Source organism: Pelobates fuscus, chromosome 5, assembly GCF_036172605.1.
Source record: "Pelobates fuscus isolate aPelFus1 chromosome 5, aPelFus1.pri, whole genome shotgun sequence".
In the NCBI taxonomy this organism is placed as follows: Eukaryota; Metazoa; Chordata; class Amphibia; order Anura; family Pelobatidae; genus Pelobates; species Pelobates fuscus.
In genome coordinates, this window is record NC_086321.1 from 354,244,062 (window position 1) to 354,265,641 (window position 21,580).

The 21,580-nt window shown below is 39.9% G+C and overlaps 1 protein-coding gene across 1 annotated transcript in view; it reads right to left on the bottom strand.

Moving 5' to 3' along the window:
- Nucleotides 1–21,580, bottom strand: part of B4GALT1 (beta-1,4-galactosyltransferase 1) — a 73,588-nt gene that overhangs the window by 32,669 nt on the left and 19,339 nt on the right. Inside the window, exon 3 of the mRNA XM_063455966.1 lies at nt 3,802–4,037. Within this exon, the coding sequence (XP_063312036.1) occupies nt 3,802–4,037 (236 nt within the window). The remainder of the gene's footprint in view (nt 1–3,801; nt 4,038–21,580) is intronic.

Here is a 21,580-nt window from a genome sequence, read left to right on the forward strand (position 1 = left end):
AAAGCTATGCAGAAGGGGCATTGTTAAGGTTCAAATTTTAGAATCTGTGCAGTGGTCAGAATCCCTGCTCCAAGAGTTTCAAAGTAATAAATAATGATAAATAACAATCCAGCACACGGAAATATCAGGTGCAATGTAGGGTTATTCAGCCATCAAAACGACGGGTTACGTTTCGACACAGTGTGTATCACAGTTTTATTAATTACCTCCATGGTACTAGAAATTGTAATTAAGACCGCCTGTCTTGTCTTCATTCAAACTGGGGCTTGTAAAAACTTTGCAAAGGCTACGGACAAGGGTTTTTACACGTGATGGAAAAGTTTCCAAACCCAAGTGATGCCAAACTAAATGAATGGATATTTGTAAAATCCTCAGATCTGGAAGGCTATCAATGATATACAATGATATCAATGATGAACACGCTGTATGGAGGAAAACTACCATCAGCTCATTTAAGATCATCTCAAAAACCTCTGAAAATCTTGGCTGCTGAACGTCTTTAAAGTGGCACTACCACCTCACCCTAGCATAGATGTCTGTGTCTGGGGACTATGCAAGTTCGCACTTCCCCAAATGGTGACTGTGTCGCTTTAAAGCTCTATTTATTGCATTTTACACTAAGATATACGACATACTACACTATATTAGTGTCACGGTTTGCTTTCTTTCTATATATCTGGACCACTCTCATACCAAGATACAAAGTTCATATTCACAGGCGGGGATATTATATCGCCCAGGCACATCAATAGGAGCTAATTATTAGTTCCATACAACCCAAGTGTAACTCCCCCGCCCCCCCCCTTCGCGCTACGATCAGCAACTAATTTACTATGTTCTTTTTTTTTTTTACGCTCTCGTTTCATATCAACTTGGATATGCTCCCTTGCCCTACAGTTGCAATCTAGCCGGACTGGATTATGTTTGTGCACTTCAGGCACTATCAGGTTTGTAGATCATCTCCTCTGTGGGAGATGATCTACAAAGCAGATCAACACAATCCATACATTGAGACACTTAGTAAACAAAGGATTAAAGTAAGAATTGCTTGAAACTACAGCAGCAAAGCAAGATAAAGGATCACTCTGCAATAAAAATATGTTGCACTATAAAAACATTAGCACGTATTGTAAATGATTAAAGAAAGTGCTTGGGAAAGGGTCACCTTGTTCTGTGCTTGGGTGGTTTATGCAAATAAATAAGGCAAGAATAGCAAACCGGTTTCGAAACTCCAGTGTAAAAAAAAAAAAAAAAAAAAAAAAAAAAAAAAAAAACCAAAACAAAATTAAAAAAATTAGCGGCAAACTTGAAAAAAATTAGTCTTTCTGTGGTGTCTTTTCAGGGACCTATAAAACTTGTACACACTTCCTTATCTGTTTAATTAAATTTTTTATAATTCTTGATTTTTGTAGTGCATAGATTGGTGTACAAGCTTGCAAAGACATAACAATAGGTAGTTAATGCGACAAGATAAATTGTAGGTATATAACAGGTTATGGCAAGAGATGTGCCGCTTTTTGTTTTAAAATCAACATTCAGAGATAAACGGTCATGTCTAAACGCTACATGTAGGGTTATATGGCATAACAGAGACACGAGTATTACAAGCTGCATAGTAATAAAACAAACTAGAACTCGAACAAAGCTATATGCTTAATAGCCTATAGTTTCAAACGAGTGGTAGCTATATCTCCGTGAAGGTAAGTGATTAGAAAGACCACCACATCATGTTTAAGGTGGGCAAAATCCCTGACATATTCTGCATGCTGTTATTTAAATGAAAATAAATACAAAACCAAAAAAAATAAAAAAATAAAGAGATATCTGCAGAAGCGTAGGCTCAATATCGACAAGAAAATGAACACTGCTGTGCCAGCATTATGCAGAGGATCAGCCTCGTCACTGGCCACTCCTCAGATGGCTGTTAGAGATCCTTCCTGGGTCATGGCTGCCTAAAATGCATCCAAACATTCAGTGTCTCCACCCTCTGCATGCAGACACTGAACTTTCCTCATTCATTGATTCAATTCATCTCTATGATGAGATGTTGATTGGCCAGGGCTGTGTTTGAATTGTGCTGGCTCTGCCCCTGATCTTCCTCTTTGTCAGTCTCAGCCAATCCTATGGGGAAGCATTGTGATTGGGTCAGGCTACCACTTCTGATGATGTTAGCAGGCAGTGGGCAGGTCAAAAGGAAACCGGGACAAAGCAAGCAGCTCCAGACTTGAATACAAGTAATAATTTACTATATTTATAGAGGCATGATGGGACCAGGGTGGCTAGATGGTGGTTTTAACCCTATAGGGTCAGGAATACATGTTTGTGTTCCTGACCCTATTGTGCTCATTTAATTGAAACAGACTCCATAGGCAAAATCAGAGAATAATGGATTTGTTCGGGTGTAGATTAAAAGAAATCTGCACAACTTTAGGCGCTACAGTATTCACACACATTGCAGCACTGTACTGCACTATAAGGGGCAAGGGGTGGGATTTTACCTACAAAAGGCAGTTCGATACCTGTACAAGTCTGTGCTCTTTACCAAGAGGAAACCAAAGAGAAGTGGTACGTGAAAGGGGATGCATGCACGTGTTCTGATCTATATGCAATATTCAAATAATAATATATAATTTAAATGCATCACATTTTGCTCATGTTTCTTCTAAGAGTCATCTAGTGTGACCGATTAATTCCTGGTATTCTGGCATTGAGGATTTTGTATGTTCTGCTCGGAATAGTGTGCACACCCTGAACAGATTAGTGCGCACATGTAGGGGAGAGGAGTTTGTTGGACGTGCGCAGATACAACTGCCATTTTCTGTGACCAATTTTTTGTTCAGACAGAATGATACAAATAAATGAATTAAAAAGTCAACATTAATCTTTTACATGTCCAATGCACTTCTGATGAGGACCGCCAAGGAGGGAAATCAGGGGTGGAGCCAGCACAGGCGGTCTGGGCGGCGATGGATAGAAGGTAAGTTTTTACTATATTTAACATTCTAACATTGGCTCAAATATGAGCACAGGTGCTACATTGTACATTATGCAAATACCTTTAACCTGGCTTCCTTGTATACAGCACTGGATCACAGACTCAACCATTCAAAGGTTGGTTTTAAAAAGCCACATGGAAGACTGAAGAAACGAGAAAACCAATGCAGGCTTAATTGTTACTAACCCGTCAAAGATCAGAGCAATTGGTTATTATTTAACTCAAGGGATTATTCACTAAACAGTGAATTGTGCCTGACTGAACAAGAAACGACCGATCACTTCCCAGAATTTCCAAGATTACATACACTTATGTTTTATTCTGAATTAGAATGTGACTGTAGGTGTGAAGAATGAAAATGACATGCACACAACTGGGTGCCTCTGTCTTGTCAATCATTGTTAGAAGAAATGTCCTATGCACAGGGCAATTAGCATAGGAAATAGAGAACAGTTCAGGCTGTGAACGGACTAGATTGTAATGTCATTTAATAAATCTAACAATTTTCAAACACAAACAGAACACTGCATAAAATAAGTTGGTTACGAGTGTTTTGCAATACTTCATTAAACAGCGAAGTTTGCAGAAGCTCTTGTTCCCCTTTAAGAGCTAAAGCTGTATTTATTTTTTTTACCCCTAATCTGCTATTTGGCCCCAATTTTGAAATTCTACATCCAATCCACAAAAATTCTGTGTTTAGCAAACACCACCACCCCCCCCCCCCCCCCCAAACTAAAAAAAACTACAAAACTAAATTAGAGTGTGGCAGCAGAATTACAAATTCAAGAAGCAACTGAGCAAATTACCTGATTGATAATATATACGCCATAGTCCAACTGCTGTCTCTGGAGTATGGGGTGAAGATAATACAGCCAGTATTTCAAGTGTTCATCGCGATTCCTGAACGGTATGATAAGTGCTACCTTCTGCTGGGCCTTACAGTCCTCTGGAGTATACCGGCCTCCTTCACGAACATTTGTGTTTATCTTTCGGACCTCTTCTAGATTCACAGACACGGAGAATTCTATTCGAAGGGGACCAACTGAAGGGGTGAAATAAAAAAAAAAAAAAAAAAGGTACATTAATATTCTGTACTGTGTGATGCTCTTAATTATTCCAAAGATCGAGAAATATAGTTACATATACACACACACAGCTTAAAGATTCCACTAGCGACCAATCAGTGAATGTGCTTCTGACCCTCCAAGCTGGCAGTAGCAACTAACTTAAAGTCTGGCTAGTAGCATAGGGCTTATTGTGTTACATTTATAAAGACCCTGATGGGTTGAAACATTGATATTTATATTCATGTAATACAGGTTACTTTGGTTTAGGAAATCCCAGTCTCATTTTTTGCATTTCTGTATCCTGTGCTGGGAAGCACCCGGAAATGAATTTATTTTTTATTTTTTTACCAACCACATGATCTAAAATAATATGTGACTTATCAGACCTGGAAACCATCCCCAGACTTCCTGATTTAAGCAGTGGACACAGAGGAAGTGCATGGGCAGAGCAATCACCCGCCTGCTGCAGACTTTGGGGTTAAACCATTCGTTATCAGTTTAACTCCTTCAGGTACAATAGTGCCTGCGACCTCTATGCACCATAACTTTATTGAGATAAAATGTCCAGAGTGTCCCTTTAACCAAAGCTTATTGCGGAGTATTTCATGAATTCAAAATCTTTACGAAACACTCATATTGACGGTATTAGTCATAGCTCCTGCATTTGGTGGAACCACATGTACTCAGGAACCTTCACTCAGTTTCAATCAAGATCGGTTTGAAAATGAAGAGTGGAATAGTGCCAGGGGACTGTAAACACCATAAAAATTTGAATGCGTTGAAGTGGTTATGGTACCTGGAATATCCCTTTAACAATACTATATCAGATTTTTATTTTTTTTAATTTGTGTGTGTACTACAAATCAGGACAAGCACATCTAGTCTATATAAAAACAGTAGGGATAATTGAGAAAAAGTATTTGCACCCCGACTGCTTGATCTGTTTTTGTGTACTTGTGATACGTGAATCCAAATCTAAAATGTTGGCGAACATTAAAAGAGATGGCAGCTAGGAAAGTATGAAAAGTAACAGGATTTTAAATGTTCTCCTCCCAAATGCCGTTTACTGGTTAGGATACGTAGCTTAGAAAATAAATTAAACTAACCAAGAAACGTTACAGACATGCAACACTGAATAAATAGGATCTGAAAGCATAACCCCAAAACCAACGGATCCCTCCTTCTTCTCCCCCTCGCTCTCATGTGGCTATGTCCATTAGTCACACTTCTTGTAGTTACCGCAATAGTATCCAGGTTGTACATTGCCGTGGTGCAACTTAACCCTTACTTCCCGTGTCAATGACGTCAGCGCAGGATATACAGGAGATTATCCAGTATATAAAATGATTCAACCACTTTATTAAACGAAAATATAGAAATAAAATCTCCCAAACTAACATCACTCAGACAGGTGTCGTAGGCATATACAGGACATCGGGTAACCCAAATGAACAGGTAAACGAGCACAGCCTCAGAACGAATGTGTCCACCATACCTGTACCAATCCATTTAATTAAAAAAAAAAAAATTCCTTTTAGCACACCAGAGCTCCAGGAAGCACGCAATTCTTTAGAACCACACAGTGACATCACACACAGTAATGAATATTAAACCAATAGATAACGAAGTTCTGGGTTTAGTGCGTTCTCTTTTTCATTTTAGAAAAGCACAGATTTCAATAGAAAAATCTACGCTTTTAGAAACTAACCCTGCTACACCTTCCTGTTAAACACCCAGAAAAGGTTCTTCTTCCTAGTATAGTAGATATACTAAATTGTGCTCCTTTAAAAAAAAAAAAAAAACGCATTGTCTAATAAAACTCATGTTTGGGAGTTTGGTCTTAGAGAAGAAAACACTCAAAAAGTCACAGGCTCTTGTTACAAGAGTACCTCTTGTGGCAAGAGCCTGTGACTTTTTGTGTATTTTCTTATCCAAGACCAAACTCCCAAACATGAGTTTTATTAGACAATAAAAGAGGCTGCCTCAAAGTTTCTGGTCAATTGGGGCTTCAGCTAAATTCTCCTCCGTGTTGCAACAGCAAGGTGCGTAGGGCCCTAAAGTGGAACGTTCAGAATACAAAATCTGAACCTGTGCACCGATCACAATAAACATAACAGACAGTACTTTGTACGTTTCATAGTGCAAACATGCAATTAAATAGGTCATAATAAAAATGAAAACAGGGAGGATCGAAGGTAGACACCTTAGTTAAAATTAGTTGCAAATAAATATAACGAGTGCTAAATGCTAAAGATAATAAATGGTGGTAACAATAACAAAAGTAACCAAAAAGTAGAATTGCTAAAAAAAAAAAAAAAAAAAAAAAAATACAAAAAAAAAGTGGGGGGAAAGGAAGGAGTACTGGCTGCAAGATTGCAGACCGTGTGTAAATGCTGGGATGGTATGAGTATAAACAGGGAAAGGACTGTAAGACAGATAATATCTATGCCCTAACATGCCTTTGAGGGCACCCCTTAAAAAAAAAAAAAAAATCTAAGCCTCCCGGAGTCCCAGACACATGTAACAAAGTTAACCAAACCCCTTTCCTGCTCACCCTTGGCAAAAAAATAAATAAATAAATAAAGAAATTCCACTTTTTGGTTACTTTTATTGTTAGCACCATCTATTATCTTTAGCATTTAGGACTTGTTAGATTTATTTGCATTTAAACCCACATGTGTGCTTTTCTTTTTAGATTATACTTATTAAGGCTTATTTTTTAATCATTTACTTATGGGTTCCTCCTCCATTTCTACAGATCAGGCTCGGGAGGTTTGAAACCGTCTACCTCCGATCATCCCCTTGTTTTCATTTTCATATTCAATTAGCATCCTGACACATTCTCTCTGCTTATATCAACTCAATAATTACTTATACAGGTCATAAATTTCATCAGAAATTCAGGACTTACTCGTTCTGAAAATCCTGTTTAATAACAGGCATCTATTTGTTTATACTAAAGCAAGTCACTGAACTTGCGTTGAATTTGCAAATGGAGTGGGCGTCATCAGTCTCACTGATAAAGTGGAATGTGTTACAAAAGTCGGTCCAACCAGGGCAGCGATAATTAGCTGAGCGTACTGGGATAACTCAAACTGAGCATATATCTTAATCTCCCAGAACATGTAAAATTATAAAAATGCAAATGTTTAGGTGCATCAAATGCAGCCTTTGAGTCGTCGATGTAATCAAATACATATAGGGATTTTTCTCTAAAATTCAATCAAAATTTATATTAAATGAACCAGAGAGTCAGCCAATAAAAATGTGTTCGGAATATAAAATCAGGATGTTTTAGTTCTCATGGGATTCTAAATACCAAAAATTACCAGATGACTACAAGTAGCAACTTGGCCTAGTCCACCCTAATTTATGTACTACTCCTTCGACTAATGTGACCTAGACAATGCTTACATGTACTAATGGTAAATGCCCCAACTGATGCATGTGGCCCTGTAGAGATACTCTACACTGTCTTTATATCCATATGGCGCATGTATTCTACGCCACATTGCGCACACTTAGCCTCCAGTTTTCTTAAAGGACCACTCCAGGCACCTAGACCACTTCAGCTTAATGAGGTGGTCTGGGTGCCAGGTCCCTCTAGGATTAACCCTTTTTTTATATAAACATAGCAGTTTCAGAGAAACTGCTATGTTTATACTGAGGGTTAATCCAGCCTCCAAAACCTCTAGTGGCTGTCTCATTGACAGCCGCTAGAGGCGCTTGCGTGCTTCTCACTGTGAAAATCACAGCGAGAGCACGCAAGCGTCCATAGGAAAGCATTGTAAATGCTTTCCTATGCGACCGGCTGAATGCGAGCGCGGCTCCTGCCGCGCATGCACATTCAGCCGATGATGTCGCAAGGAAGAAGGAGAGGAGGAGGAAAGCTCCCCGCCCGGCGCTGGAGAAAGAGGTAAGTTTAACCCCTTCCTCCCCCCAGAGCCCGGCGGGAGTGGGCACCCTCAGGGCACTAGAGTGGTCCTTTAAGCGGATTGGCTAACCACATATATCATGACATCTCCTCCTGGACCTCCTACTTACCTTGCCTCACTGTTCTCCATAGACGGCTGTTTTTTGCACGCTTACCTTTCCATATTTTACTTATCAGCCCAAAATAAATATATATTTATTTTAGGCTGATAAGTTGTAACGATAAGTAAAATATGGAAAATATATATTTATTTTGGGCTGATAAGTTGTAACGATAAGTAAAATATGGAAAGGTAAGCGTGCAAAAAACACCCGTCTATGGAGAACAGTGAGGCAAGGTAAATAGGAGGTCCAGGAGGAGATGTCATGATATATGTGGTTAGCATATATATATATATATCATAAGAGGAACAACACACAGACATTTACTTTTGTTCAAACTAAGAATAGGGACAGGGACAAAGAAACACCTGGTACGAGTGCATGTTATTAAAAGAATGAGGGGGGGGGGGGGAGGGAGGGAAACAAATCTAATATCATAGATGGCTAATGTTACAGCTACTAATAATCATAAAAATAAATCAGTTTGAGAGGGAGGGGTAACGTCCTTGTATCATGGCATATTGGTGACGAATGCCTCACTGTATATTTTATTAAATATATTTTAGATGGCATGATATGGTTCATTTGCCAGCCTCGCACAAGGCTACAAAGGTGAAAAGCATGTGGACACTTCCAGTAAATGAAATAAGCTATTCTAGCAGTGCCAGTTGTTGAGATACGCAGATACGCACACGGCAGCTCACTCGCCAGAGATGTTGGCTGAAGTTTATCCGTACTGCAGGCTTAAACGACTTTCGTAGAATGTCACCTTTATCAAAAAGCTGCCCCAGCAGGTCACGTGAACTATGAACACGGTTAATGTTTAAAGGATTCTCAAACACCTCAGCGCAATGGTTATGGTATACGGGACATGTGGGTGTCACTGCCCAGGTTGAGGTTGAATTGTTTTTGCATTATAATTTAAAGCTGCCCCATCCTTTGCTGGCAAAGACTGGCTGAGAGAACTTGGCTAATCCACCCAAAGAACGCTCAGTCTATCACTGCTATCCAAAGTTGGATGGATTTTGGCAATAGAGAGACTGCAAAGCGGCCAGGGTTTGAGTAATTGGGAGAGCGTGTGTGTGTGTGTGTGTGTGTGTTTTTAAATCAAACTGCTTGTAAGCGGACAGAAAAGTCTTGAAGCACTATAACTATGCAATTATGCTGTATTGGTTATGGTGTGCATAGTATTCTTTTAACCATGAACTGTGACATCGACAAGGGAAGAGCGTGGGCAGAGCCTGACCCAGCGCCAAGGGAAATCTGCGCTGGATTCAAGTAAGTGGCTGAAGGGGTTTTAACCCCTTCAGCCCCGAGGGAGGGAGGCACTCCAGGAGCCTAAAAGTGCCAGGAAAATGGGTGTGTTTTCCTGGCATTATAGGATCGCGTTAAATTCAGGAATTCTAAACTCCACTTGGCTACCAGGGGGTCATAGCACACCCTCTCTACAAGAAAGATAAGCAGGAAAAGGGCAAAACACACCTACGTTACACACAGAAAGTGCACACACACACATTACACACACATTACACAGAGTCAGCCAGCCCCACTGAAGAAAACCAATATAAATGTATATCCTGCACATTAATCTGTCCATGAAAATAAAAGGAGATTAATACAAAACCAATACAACAAACAAAACCTGGCTTGCCCAAACCAATCATAACTAGCATACACAACAAACTCCATTAAAAGTAGAGATTGACTGATGCGGATTCCGATTATTATATTGTCCCTTTAATGTGAGGTAAATTAGAGATTAGTGCCACTAATAATATACTGGATTGCCTACTTACCACCACATGAGGACAAGAGAGGGATAATGGGCTTAGGCTGCAGTCTGGCGTTTTAACAGGCTCTCTGGAGCAGGGCCGGACTGGGAAAAAAATTCGGCCCAGTCATTTTTGTTAATCACAGCGGCCCACTAAGAAGGGGGGCGGGGCAGAGAGGATGTGTTTCGTCATCACCAATGACAAACACGCCCCCTCTCAAGGTGAGCATGTTGGTTCAATGCTCTTCCAGGGCAGACCATGCGCTAAACTCTGCTAAAGAGCTCTAGCATTAGAAAAAGGCCCTGTATTTGTTTATTAACATGCTTGTGCTGTGTTTCCTTACAACTCGTCTCTGGTGTCTCTATAAATGGAATACCAGGAGATAAAAGGGCCAGGAAAGAGTATTGTGCACGTGTTTGGAGCCTGCTTGTGGGATTGATTGTGTGTAGAGTGAGCTTATTGTGGTATAGTATTGTGTAATAAGGTTGGTTTTAGTCATGTTGTGTTTATGGTGTAATGTAATGCATGTGTGGCTAGGGGTTGTAGAGAGTGTGTGTATAGGGGATGCAGAATGTGTGTGAGGGGTTCTGTAGTGTGTAATAAATATATATATATATATATATATATATATATATATATATAGTTATTGAAAGTATTGTGTGTGCGCGAGTGAGAGGGGGCCGCCGTGCGTGGGAGTGAGAGGGGGCCGCCGTGCGTGGGAGTGAGAGGGGGCCGCCGTGCGTGGGAGTGAGAGGGGGCCGCCGTGCGTGGGAGTGAGAGGGGGCCGCCGTGCGTGGGAGTGAGAGGGGGGCCGCCGTGCGTGGGAGTGAGAGGGGGCCGCCGTGCGTGGGAGTGAGAGGGGGCCGCCGTGCGTGGGAGTGAGAGGGAAAATTAAACAATACAAAACAAATAGAATTGGAGCAGATATAAATGTATTTAACCCAGAGCATTCATCAGTTTCTCCAGTTTTCAGGTATTTTTGTTCTTTTTTTTTTAAACCGTAATCCAGAGAGAATGTTGCCAAACACACACCAGGAGGTAATGTGGATAATCGGTGTGCTAAGAAACAGTGTAGTTACAAATACAAAGCACAATGAGTTTTAAAATTCCACATACTGCTAAAAGTTCTACTTTAGGTAATCCAGAAAGACCTGGCTAATGACAGCTAGAGAGCAGCCAGCCGAATTTAAATGAACTTGTGGGATCACTCCGTTTAATATATGAAGAACTGATCATACATATACTGGATCAACAGCTGTTAGCACTGTGGGACAAAGCACACACTGATTTCGTGGCCAGTTGGCCACGTGCAACATCTGTGTTTCTGACCAAATGACAGAAACCCAGATGCCCCAGAAATATAACTCCCATAATGGCTTTTCAGCCTTTATGGTGGCAAAACATCATGTTCTTTTCAGTTAGGGGAGGGGGTAGCATTAACCCCTTAGTGACCAGACCGTTTTTAAATTTTCTTACCGTTTGGGACCAGGGCTGTTTTTATGAAGGTACGTGCACAAAATATACATCAGTCAGAATTTATGTTTTCAAGAATATGTGCGTGCAGTGGATGCAGTGTGTTTTTGCAGTGGATGCAGTGTGTGTTTGCAGTGGATGCAGTGTGTGTTTGCAGTGGATGCAGTGTGTGTTTGTGTGTGTGTGTAAAGTGAATGCAGTGTGTTTGTGTAGGTATGTAATGTGTGTAAAATGGGGGGGGGAGCATTTTTATTTATTTATTTTAGTCCTCCCTCCCTGCTTCTTACTTGGCCAGGGAGAGGGGATATGGCATGGACTGTGCAGTGAGGGTCCAGCAAGCTTACCTTCCCAGCAGCTCCCCTGTCTAAATCTCACGGCCTGTGTGCCACGCAGAGCCTTGCCATTGTAACCCGTGACAACGCTCTGACAGCTCTCGAGACTCGCGAGATTTAGACAGGGGAGCTGCTGGGAAGGTACGGTAAGTAAGAGCTTGCTGCGGGCCCCTCCAGGACCGTTTGACCTGGTCTGTATTATCGGCATCTCTATAGGCCGATACCTTGATACAGATCCATCTACTTCCAGTTCAAAGATCAACACAAACTGCCTAATCTCCAGACAAGCTGGTCTTGGCCTAGTGCGGCCCATGCAAGTATTCATTTGACCTAATTCTCGTAAAGAGTCTCCCCTCCCTCGAATCTTATGGGGCACCTCTGTGTCTGGCCCAGCCACGGCTGTTACTGTTCACACATTTTTTTATTTTTATTTTTCCCCTCTACAAAAGCAAGTTTGTTCATTCGGATATGGCGAATTTCACTACTAAGCATTACATATTACATAGCATTACAGTGATGGCTCATTTAGGTTCATGCTTTTACTTAGTGTAATTGGCCATATCAACTTTTATCATATGCAATTCTGTTGTCACCCTTTTTAGGTTTCATTTGTCTACTCTGCGGGTTTTCATGTACTCATTAGGACTACCGTATATACTCGAGTATAAGCCGACCCGAATATAAGCCGAGGCCCCTAATTTTACCCCAAAAAACTGGGAAAACGTATTGACTCGAGTATAAGACTAGGGTGGGAAATGCAGCAGCTACTGGTAAATTTCTAAATAAAATTAGATCCTAAAAAAATTATATTAATTGAATATTTATTTACAGTGTGTGTATTTAATGAATGCAGTGTGTGAGTGCAGTGTGCGTGTGAGTGCAGTGTGCGTGTGAGTGCAGTGTGCGTGTGAGTGCAGTGTGCGTGTGAGTGCAGTGTGCGTGTGAGTGCAGTGTGCGTGTGAGTGCAGTGTGCGTGCGAGTGCAGTGTGCGTGCGAGTGCAGTGTGCGTGCGAGTGCAGTGTGCGTGCGAGTGCAGTGTGCGTGCGAGTGCAGTGTGCGTGCGAGTGCAGTGTGCGTGCGAGTGCAGTGTGCGTGCGAGTGCAGTGTGCGTGCGAGTGCAGTGTGCGTGCGAGTGCAGTGTGCGTGCGAGTGCAGTGTGCGTGCGAGTGCAGTGTGCGTGCGAGTGCAGTGTGCGTGCGAGTGCAGTGTGCGTGCGAGTGCAGTGTGCGTGCGAGTGCAGTGTGCGTGCGAGTGCAGTGTGCGTGCGAGTGCAGTGTGCGTGCGAGTGCAGTGTGCGTGCGAGTGCAGTGTGCAGTGCGAGTGCAGTGTGCAGTGCGAGTGCAGTGCGAGTGCAGTGCGCGTGCAGTGCGCGTGCAGTGCGCGTGCGAGTGCAGTGCGCGTGCAGTGTGCGTGCAGTGTGCGTGCGAGTGCGCGTGCGAGTGCAGTGCGCGTGCGAGTGCAGTGCGCGTGCGAGTGCAGTGCGTGTATATTAATTGAATATTTATTTTCAGTGTGTGTATATGAGTGTAGTGCGTGTGTGAGTGTAGTGCGTGTGCGTATATATTAATTGAATATTTATTTCCAGTGTGTGTATATAATGAGTGCAGTGTGTGTGTGTGAGTGCAGTGTGTTTGTGTATGTGTTGGTGGGGGTGGGCATTTGATATATTATTATTATTTTTTTTTTTTTTTATATTATTATTTTTTTATTATTATTTATTATTTAATTAGTTCAGTGGGGGGAGAGGGGTGCTGACAGAGCTGTACTTACCTTTCCTGCAGCTCCTGTCAGCTCTCTCCTCCTCCGCGCGGTCTGTGCAGCTCCCTCTGTCAGCTCCCAGTGTAAGTCTCGCGGCTCTCGCGAGACTTACACTGGGAGCTGACCGAGGTGCTGAACGGACGGCGCGGAGGAGGAGAGAGCTGACAGGAGATGCAGGAAAGGTAAGTACAGCTCTGCCAGCACCCCTCTCCCCCCAGTCTGTATTATGGCAATGCAAATTGCCATAATACAGACTCTGACTCGAGTATAAACCGAGTTGGGGTTTTTCAGCACAAAAAATGTGCTGAAAAACTCTGCTTATACTCGAGTATATACGGTAAATTGTTTATTAATCATGTGGCTAGGTGTTGCAACTGTGCCTAAATTTATGTCAGGTATACATGTGGTTATTTCAAAATAAATACTGGATTTGTTTCCCTGTAACATCCTGTTTGATGTGTGTTCGGTTATTGGGATTTGTTTTTTGCATGCTTACGAAGTACTAAGCCATCCCTGCATATTTAGGCCTTAACCTCTTAAGGATGCTGGATGGAAATTTTCCGTTATTGCAGTACTTCCCTTAAGGACGCCGGATGGAAAATTTCTGTCCAATACTAAAATTAACCCCAGATTGTCACAATCGCGGCAATTTTGGGGGTTAATTATCCTGTAGTGTGTTTCGTGTTAAAGACACACTATAGCAAGCAGTTTCACTGATTCAGACCATGTGATCGCTCTGAAAAGTCAGAGTCAGAGTGATCACACATGCTGCAGTAAAACCCGATCTGTCTCCCTGTGTGAGCTGTAACGTGCAGATAGATAGATCTGTGCTTATATGTCTCTCCCTGTAAAAAAAAAAAAAAAAAAAAAAAAAAAACTGGTATAAAATCCCACCCCCCCCCCCATCACCCCTTTTCAAATAAAATTTAACCCCTTCCCTGCAGTGATCAAAATACAGATGACAGTATTTCACTGTGATCTGATTTTTTTTCTTTTAACCCCTGAGGGTAAACCTTTATTTTATTTGTTTTTCTTCCTCAGGGTTTAAGTTTAAATTTAGTTAGTTACTTAAACATTTGTAAAATATTTATTTAGCTAGGGTGGCTAGTGGGAAAATTGGGGGATTTAATGCAAGGTTAGTTAGGTGTTAAAAGTTAAAAACTTTTGAAAAGTTTAAACCGTTTAAAATTGTAAAAAAAAGTTGTTAAAATCTAAAAAAAAAAAAAAAAAAAAAGTTTACTTCACTTGGTACAGTCTAGCGAAAAATGATACCACACTGAGGTTTAAAATATGCCCTATTAACCTATTAAAAAAAAATTCCAAAGTGGGTCATCGACCCAGCGTAAAAATTCAAACTTAAATGGCTGTGTCTCAAATGTGCCCCTTCAACATTGTCATATACCTGGTAAATGTACAGTATTGCTGTACTCAGATGACATAGCTGAGCAACATATGATGTACCGTATATTATACTGCTGTATCGCACACAAGGTTTGCAAAATATAGATTACAAACTCATTGTGTGTGTCAAAAAAGCATAAATAATGCTTGTTACCACTACACTTGATTTCACGCTAAGGTTCAAAATAGGTCATTGAAAATACCTTTGGGTGTCTTCTTTAACCCCTTAAGGACACATGACATGTGTGACATGTCATGATTCCCTTTTATTCCAGAAGATTGGTCCTTAAGGGGTTAAAAAAATAGTATGCCTTTTTGGGGTAGTTGGAAAAAGCAGCCTTATTACAAATGGCCATATTACAAAAGAGAATATGGACCCATTAAAATCCTCTATGTAAATTCACACTTAAAAACCTGAACAATGACACGTCTCTTTTACAGTACTGTAACTTAACAAAATAGTGTGTAGGTCAAACATTGGGCTTATTGTTTTACTCGGAAGAGGTAACTAAGCATACTTATCAGATTTACGAAATACCTAGCTAAAACGCAACAATATGTAAAAAAAAATAATATTTTCTCACCACATAATTTGAAATAAATTGATGAAAAAATGGTGGCACGTTAAGGTATAATATATGCCTAATAACCCTGGAGTTTCTGCTTTCTCAAATGGAAGGCCTTTGTGGGGTTATTTGAACAGTCAAATGGCTATAATGCCACAAAATCAGTCATATGACCATCTCTGAAATTTCCAACTATAAGAAACTGAAATAGCATGATCTCCTATATGGCACTGTAGCTTCACAGAATAGTGGCAAAGGTATACAATGGGGGTATCGTTGTACTCAGCAGATGTAGCTGAACACAATATGGGGTTCTGTACAGGGATAGCACACACCAGCTTTACAAAATACACATTACAAAATCCTTGTTATGTGTATATGTCATAATAGAGAAAACACACAATTTTACTCCACTATTTAGCAGAGATTGGCGATACAATGGCTCCGTAAAATGTGTCAAAATAACCTTAGGTAAATAGCCTGTGATGTCTACTTTATATAAATATATACTTTTGTGTGGAAATTTTGTTTTCTGTGATGGATATTGAACTTCCAAGACAAACATACCAACTTCTAAAATGGTTTCACATTGAAATTTTATTTTAGACCTTGTAGTTTGTGTCCTGTAACTTTCAAAATAAACTGAAATTCTACACATATTATGTACTTTGTAAATCAAGACACATAAATTAATTGCTTTTGAATTACTTAATTCAAATTCCTAAGCTGGACATATTATGCACACGTTATTATTGCCAAAACTTGGAAGAAATCCATCCCCCCCCCCGTTATTTTGCATTTTTTTTGTAATAAATGAGAATATATATATATATGTCACATCAAACTAAAGCCCTTTTTGTTGTCCAAAACAGTATATAATGTGTTGGCACAATAAATGAAAGATGTAAATTTCAGTTGAACACAAACCGCAAAAAAGTCAAAAATTGCTTGGGTCCTTAAGGGTATGTCCAGCTTCTGAAGCTATGTCCTTAAGGGGTTAACTAATTCTGGCTCGCTAATGTTGTCCTGATTTCTCCGGTTGTCCTGACACGTTTGCCAAAAGTTACTATCATATTTTATCGATTTATGGAGGTGTCAATTTGTATCGAATACTAAAGTGCTTTGGGGGTCTAGAGTGCCCCTTTGAGTGAGTTTAGAAATTAGTCTTCTCCTGTCATAAGCAATTTACAAGTGAGTCTTCATAAGCCCTACATTACGAGTATCTTAACGTGCCCTACAGGGTATCTACCACCTGTTATGGTTGTGTAGTAAGTGTTTATCATCCTCCTAAGCATTCCGCATGTAGGTCTTAACGAATATCTTATATCTCTTCCTATGTAGTGTGTACGGCTGTCACGGCAGCTAGCCTGTTCAGCCACTATGGCATTCTAGAGGTATGGGCCTCTGTTCCCGTTTTTTGATTCTGTCTGCCGACACTCCGTTTTATTTGGTTCTGTCGGTATGTATTCTATGATGCTTTATAAGTGTTTACATACGGTTTCTATTCTGTTCGCCATTTCATAACTAGATGATTTTTTTGTAAGTATCAGGTTCTCTACCATCTCATCACCAACATGTCTTCGTTACATACAACTTCTCCACAACAATTCTCGGATTCACATCCTACCTTCACCTGCATTAATCCCAACACAGCAGCACAGCCATCCTGTAACTCGGGAACCAAATTGGGACACCTTCTGGTATGATACATAATTGAATATTTATTTATTGAATATTTATTTCCAGTGTGTGTATATAATGAGTGCAGTGTGTGTGTGTGAGTGCAGTGTGTTTGTGTATGTGTTGGTGGGGGTGGGCATTTGATATATTATTATTATTTTTTTTTTTTTTTATATTATTATTTTTTTATTATTATTTATTATTTAATTAGTTCAGTGGGGGGAGAGGGGTGCTGACAGAGCTGTACTTACCTTTCCTGCAGCTCCTGTCAGCTCTCTCCTCCGCGCGGTCTGTGCAGCTCCCTCTGTCAGCTCCCAGTGTAAGTCTCGCGGCTCTCGCGAGACTTACACTGGGAGCTGACCGAGGTGCTGAACGGACGGCGCGGAGGAGGAGAGAGCTGACAGGAGATGCAGGAAAGGTAAGTACAGCTCTGCCAGCACCCCTCTCCCCCCAGTCTGTATTATGGCAATGCAAATTGCCATAATACAGACTCTGACTCGAGTATAAACCGAGTTGGGGTTTTTCAGCACAAAAAATGTGCTGAAAAACTCTGCTTATACTCGAGTATATACGGTAAATTGTTTATTAATCATGTGGCTAGGTGTTGCAACTGTGCCTAAATTTATGTCAGGTATACATGTGGTTATTTCAAAATAAATACTGGATTTGTTTCCCTGTAACATCCTGTTTGATGTGTGTTCGGTTATTGGGATTTGTTTTTTGCATGCTTACGAAGTACTAAGCCATCCCTGCATATTTAGGCCTTAACCTCTTAAGGATGCTGGATGGAAATTTTCCGTTATTGCAGTACTTCCCTTAAGGACGCCGGATGGAAAATTTCTGTCCAATACTAAAATTAACCCCAGATTGTCACAATCGCGGCAATTTTGGGGGTTAATTATCCTGTAGTGTGTTTCGTGTTAAAGACACACTATAGCAAGCAGTTTCACTGATTCAGACCATGTGATCGCTCTGAAAAGTCAGAGTCAGAGTGATCACACATGCTGCAGTAAAACCCGATCTGTCTCCCTGTGTGAGCTGTAACGTGCAGATAGATAGATCTGTGCTTATATGTCTCTCCCTGTAAAAAAAAAAAAAAAAAAAAAAAAAAAAAAACTGGTATAAAATCCCACCCCCCCCATCACCCCTTTTCAAATAAAATTTAACCCCTTCCCTGCAGTGATCAAAATACAGATGACAGTATTTCACTGTGATCTGATTTTTTTTCTTTTAACCCCTGAGGGTAAACCTTTATTTTATTTGTTTTTCTTCCTCAGGGTTTAAGTTTAAATTTAGTTAGTTACTTAAACATTTGTAAAATATTTATTTAGCTAGGGTGGCTAGTGGGAAAATTGGGGGATTTAATGCAAGGTTAGTTAGGTGTTAAAAGTTAAAAACTTTTGAAAAGTTTAAACCGTTTAAAATTGTAAAAAAAAGTTGTTAAAATCTAAAAAAAAAAAAAAAAAAAAAAAGTTTACTTCACTTGGTACAGTCTAGCGAAAAATGATACCACGCTGAGGTTTAAAATATGCCCTATTAACCTATTAAAAAAAAATTCCAAAGTGGGTCATCGACCCAGCGTAAAAATTCAAACTTAAATGGCTGTGTCTCAAATGTGCCCCTTCAACATTGTCATATACCTGGTAAATGTACAGTATTGCTGTACTCAGATGACATAGCTGAGCAACATATGATGTACCGTATATTATACTGCTGTATCGCACACAAGGTTTGCAAAATATAGATTACAAACTCATTGTGTGTGTCAAAAAAGCATAAATAATGCTTGTTACCACTACACTTGATTTCACGCTAAGGTTCAAAATAGGTCATTGAAAATACCTTTGGGTGTCTTCTTTAACCCCTTAAGGACACATGACATGTGTGACATGTCATGATTCCCTTTTATTCCAGAAGATTGGTCCTTAAGGGGTTAAAAAAATAGTATGCCTTTTTGGGGTAGTTGGAAAAAGCAGCCTTATTACAAATGGCCATATTACAAAAGAGAATATGGACCCATTAAAATCCTCTATGTAAATTCACACTTAAAAACCTGAACAATGACACGTCTCTTTTACAGTACTGTAACTTAACAAAATAGTGTGTAGGTCAAACATTGGGCTTATTGTTTTACTCGGAAGAGGTAACTAAGCATACTTATCAGATTTACGAAATACCTAGCTAAAACGCAACAATATGTAAAAAAAAATAATATTTTCTCACCACATAGTTACATAGTTACATAGTTAGATAGCTGAAAAGAGACTTGCGTCCATCAAGTTCAGCCTTCCTCACACCTGTTTTTTGCTGTTGATCCAAAAGAGAAAAAAAAAAAAAAAAAAAAAAAAAACCCCAGTTTGAAGCACAATTTTGCAACAAGCTAGGACAAAAAATTCCTTATTGACCCCAGAATGGCAGTCAGATTTATCCTTGAATCAAGCAGTTATTACCCTACATTGAAAGATTATATCCTTGAATATTCTGTCTTTGCAAGTATGCATCTAGTAGCTGTTTGAACATCTGTATGGACTCTGATAAAACCACTTCTTCAGGCAGAGAATTCCACATCCTGATTGTTCTTACAGTAAAAAAACCTTTCCTTTGCCTTAGACGAAATCTTCTTTCTTCCAGTCTAAACGCATGGCCTCGTGTCCTATGTAAAGTCCGGTTTGTGAATAGATTTCCACACAATGGTTTGTATTGGCCCCGAATATATTTGTATAATGTTATCATATAATACCACATAATTTGAAATAAATTGATGAAAAAATGGTGGCACGTTAAGGTATAATATATGCCTAATAACCCTGGAGTTTCTGCTTTCTCAAATGGAAGGCCTTTGTGGGGTTATTTGAACAGTCAAATGGCTATAATGCCACAAAATCAGTCATATGACCATCTCTGAAATTTCCAACTATAGAAACTGAAATAGCATGATCTCCTATATGGCATTGTAGCTTCACAGAATAGTGGCAAAGGTATACAATGGGGGTATCGTTGTACTCAGCAGATGTAGCTGAACACAATATGGGGTTCTGTACAGGGATAGCACACACCAGCTTTACAAAATCCTTGTTATGTGTATATGTCATAATAGAGAAAACACACAATTTTACTCCGACTATTTAGTCAAGATTGGCGATACAATGGCTCTGTAAAATGTGTCAAAATAACCTTAGGTAAATAGCCTGTGATGTCTACTTTATATAAATATATACTTTTGTGTGGCAATTTTGTTTTCTGTGATGGATATTGAACTTCCAAGACAAACATACCAACTTCTAAAATGGTTTCACATTGAAATTTTATTTTAGACCTTGTAGTTTGTGTCCTGTAACTTTCAAAATAAACTGAAATTCTACACATATTATGTACTTTGTAAATCAAGACACATAAATTAATTGCTTTTGAATTACTTAATTCAAATTCCTAAGCTGGACATATTATGCACACGTTATTATTGCCAAAACTTGGAAGAAATCCATCCCCCCCCCCCCCCCCCCCCGTTATTTTGCATTTTTTTTGTAATAAATGAGAATATATATATATGTCACATCAAACTAAAGCCCTTTTTGTTGTCCAAAACAGTATATAATGTGTTGGCACAATAAATGAAAGATGTAAATTTCAGTTGAACACAAACCGCAAAAAAGTCAAAAATTGCTTGGGTCCTTAAGGGTATGTCCAGCTTCTGAAGCTATGTCCTTAAGGGGTTAACTAATTCTGGCTCGCTAATGTTGTCCTGATTTCTCCGGTTGTCCTGACACGTTTGCCAAAAGTTACTATCATATTTTATCGATTTATGGAGGTGTCAATTTGTATCGAATACTAAAGTGCTTTGGGGGTCTAGAGTGCCCCTTTGAGTGAGTTTAGAAATTAGTCTTCTCCTGTCATAAGCAATTTACAAGTGAGTCTTCATAAGCCCTACATTACGAGTATCTTAACGTGCCCTACAGGGTATCTACCACCTGTTATGGTTGTGTAGTAAGTGTTTATCATCCTCCTAAGCATTCCGCATGTAGGTCTTAACGAATATCTTATATCTCTTCCTATGTAGTGTGTACGGCTGTCACGGCAGCTAGCCTGTTCAGCCACTATGGCATTCTAGAGGTATGGGCCTCTGTTCCCGTTTTTTGATTCTGTCTGCCGACACTCCGTTTTATTTGGTTCTGTCGGTATGTATTCTATGATGCTTTATAAGTGTTTACATACGGTTTCTATTCTGTTCGCCATTTCATAACTAGATGATTTTTTGTAAGTATCAGGTTCTCTACCATCTCATCACCAACATGTATTCGTTACATACAACTTCTCCACAACAATTCTCGGATTCACATCCTACCTTCACCTGCATTAATCCCAACACAGCAGCACAGCCATCCTGTAACTCGGGAACCAAATTGGGACACCTTCTGGTATGATACACAATTTCTACACATGGCCCTCACTAAGCCTTTACAATGTGCGATCATATGCCCCACAGTGGGTAACATGCCACGTC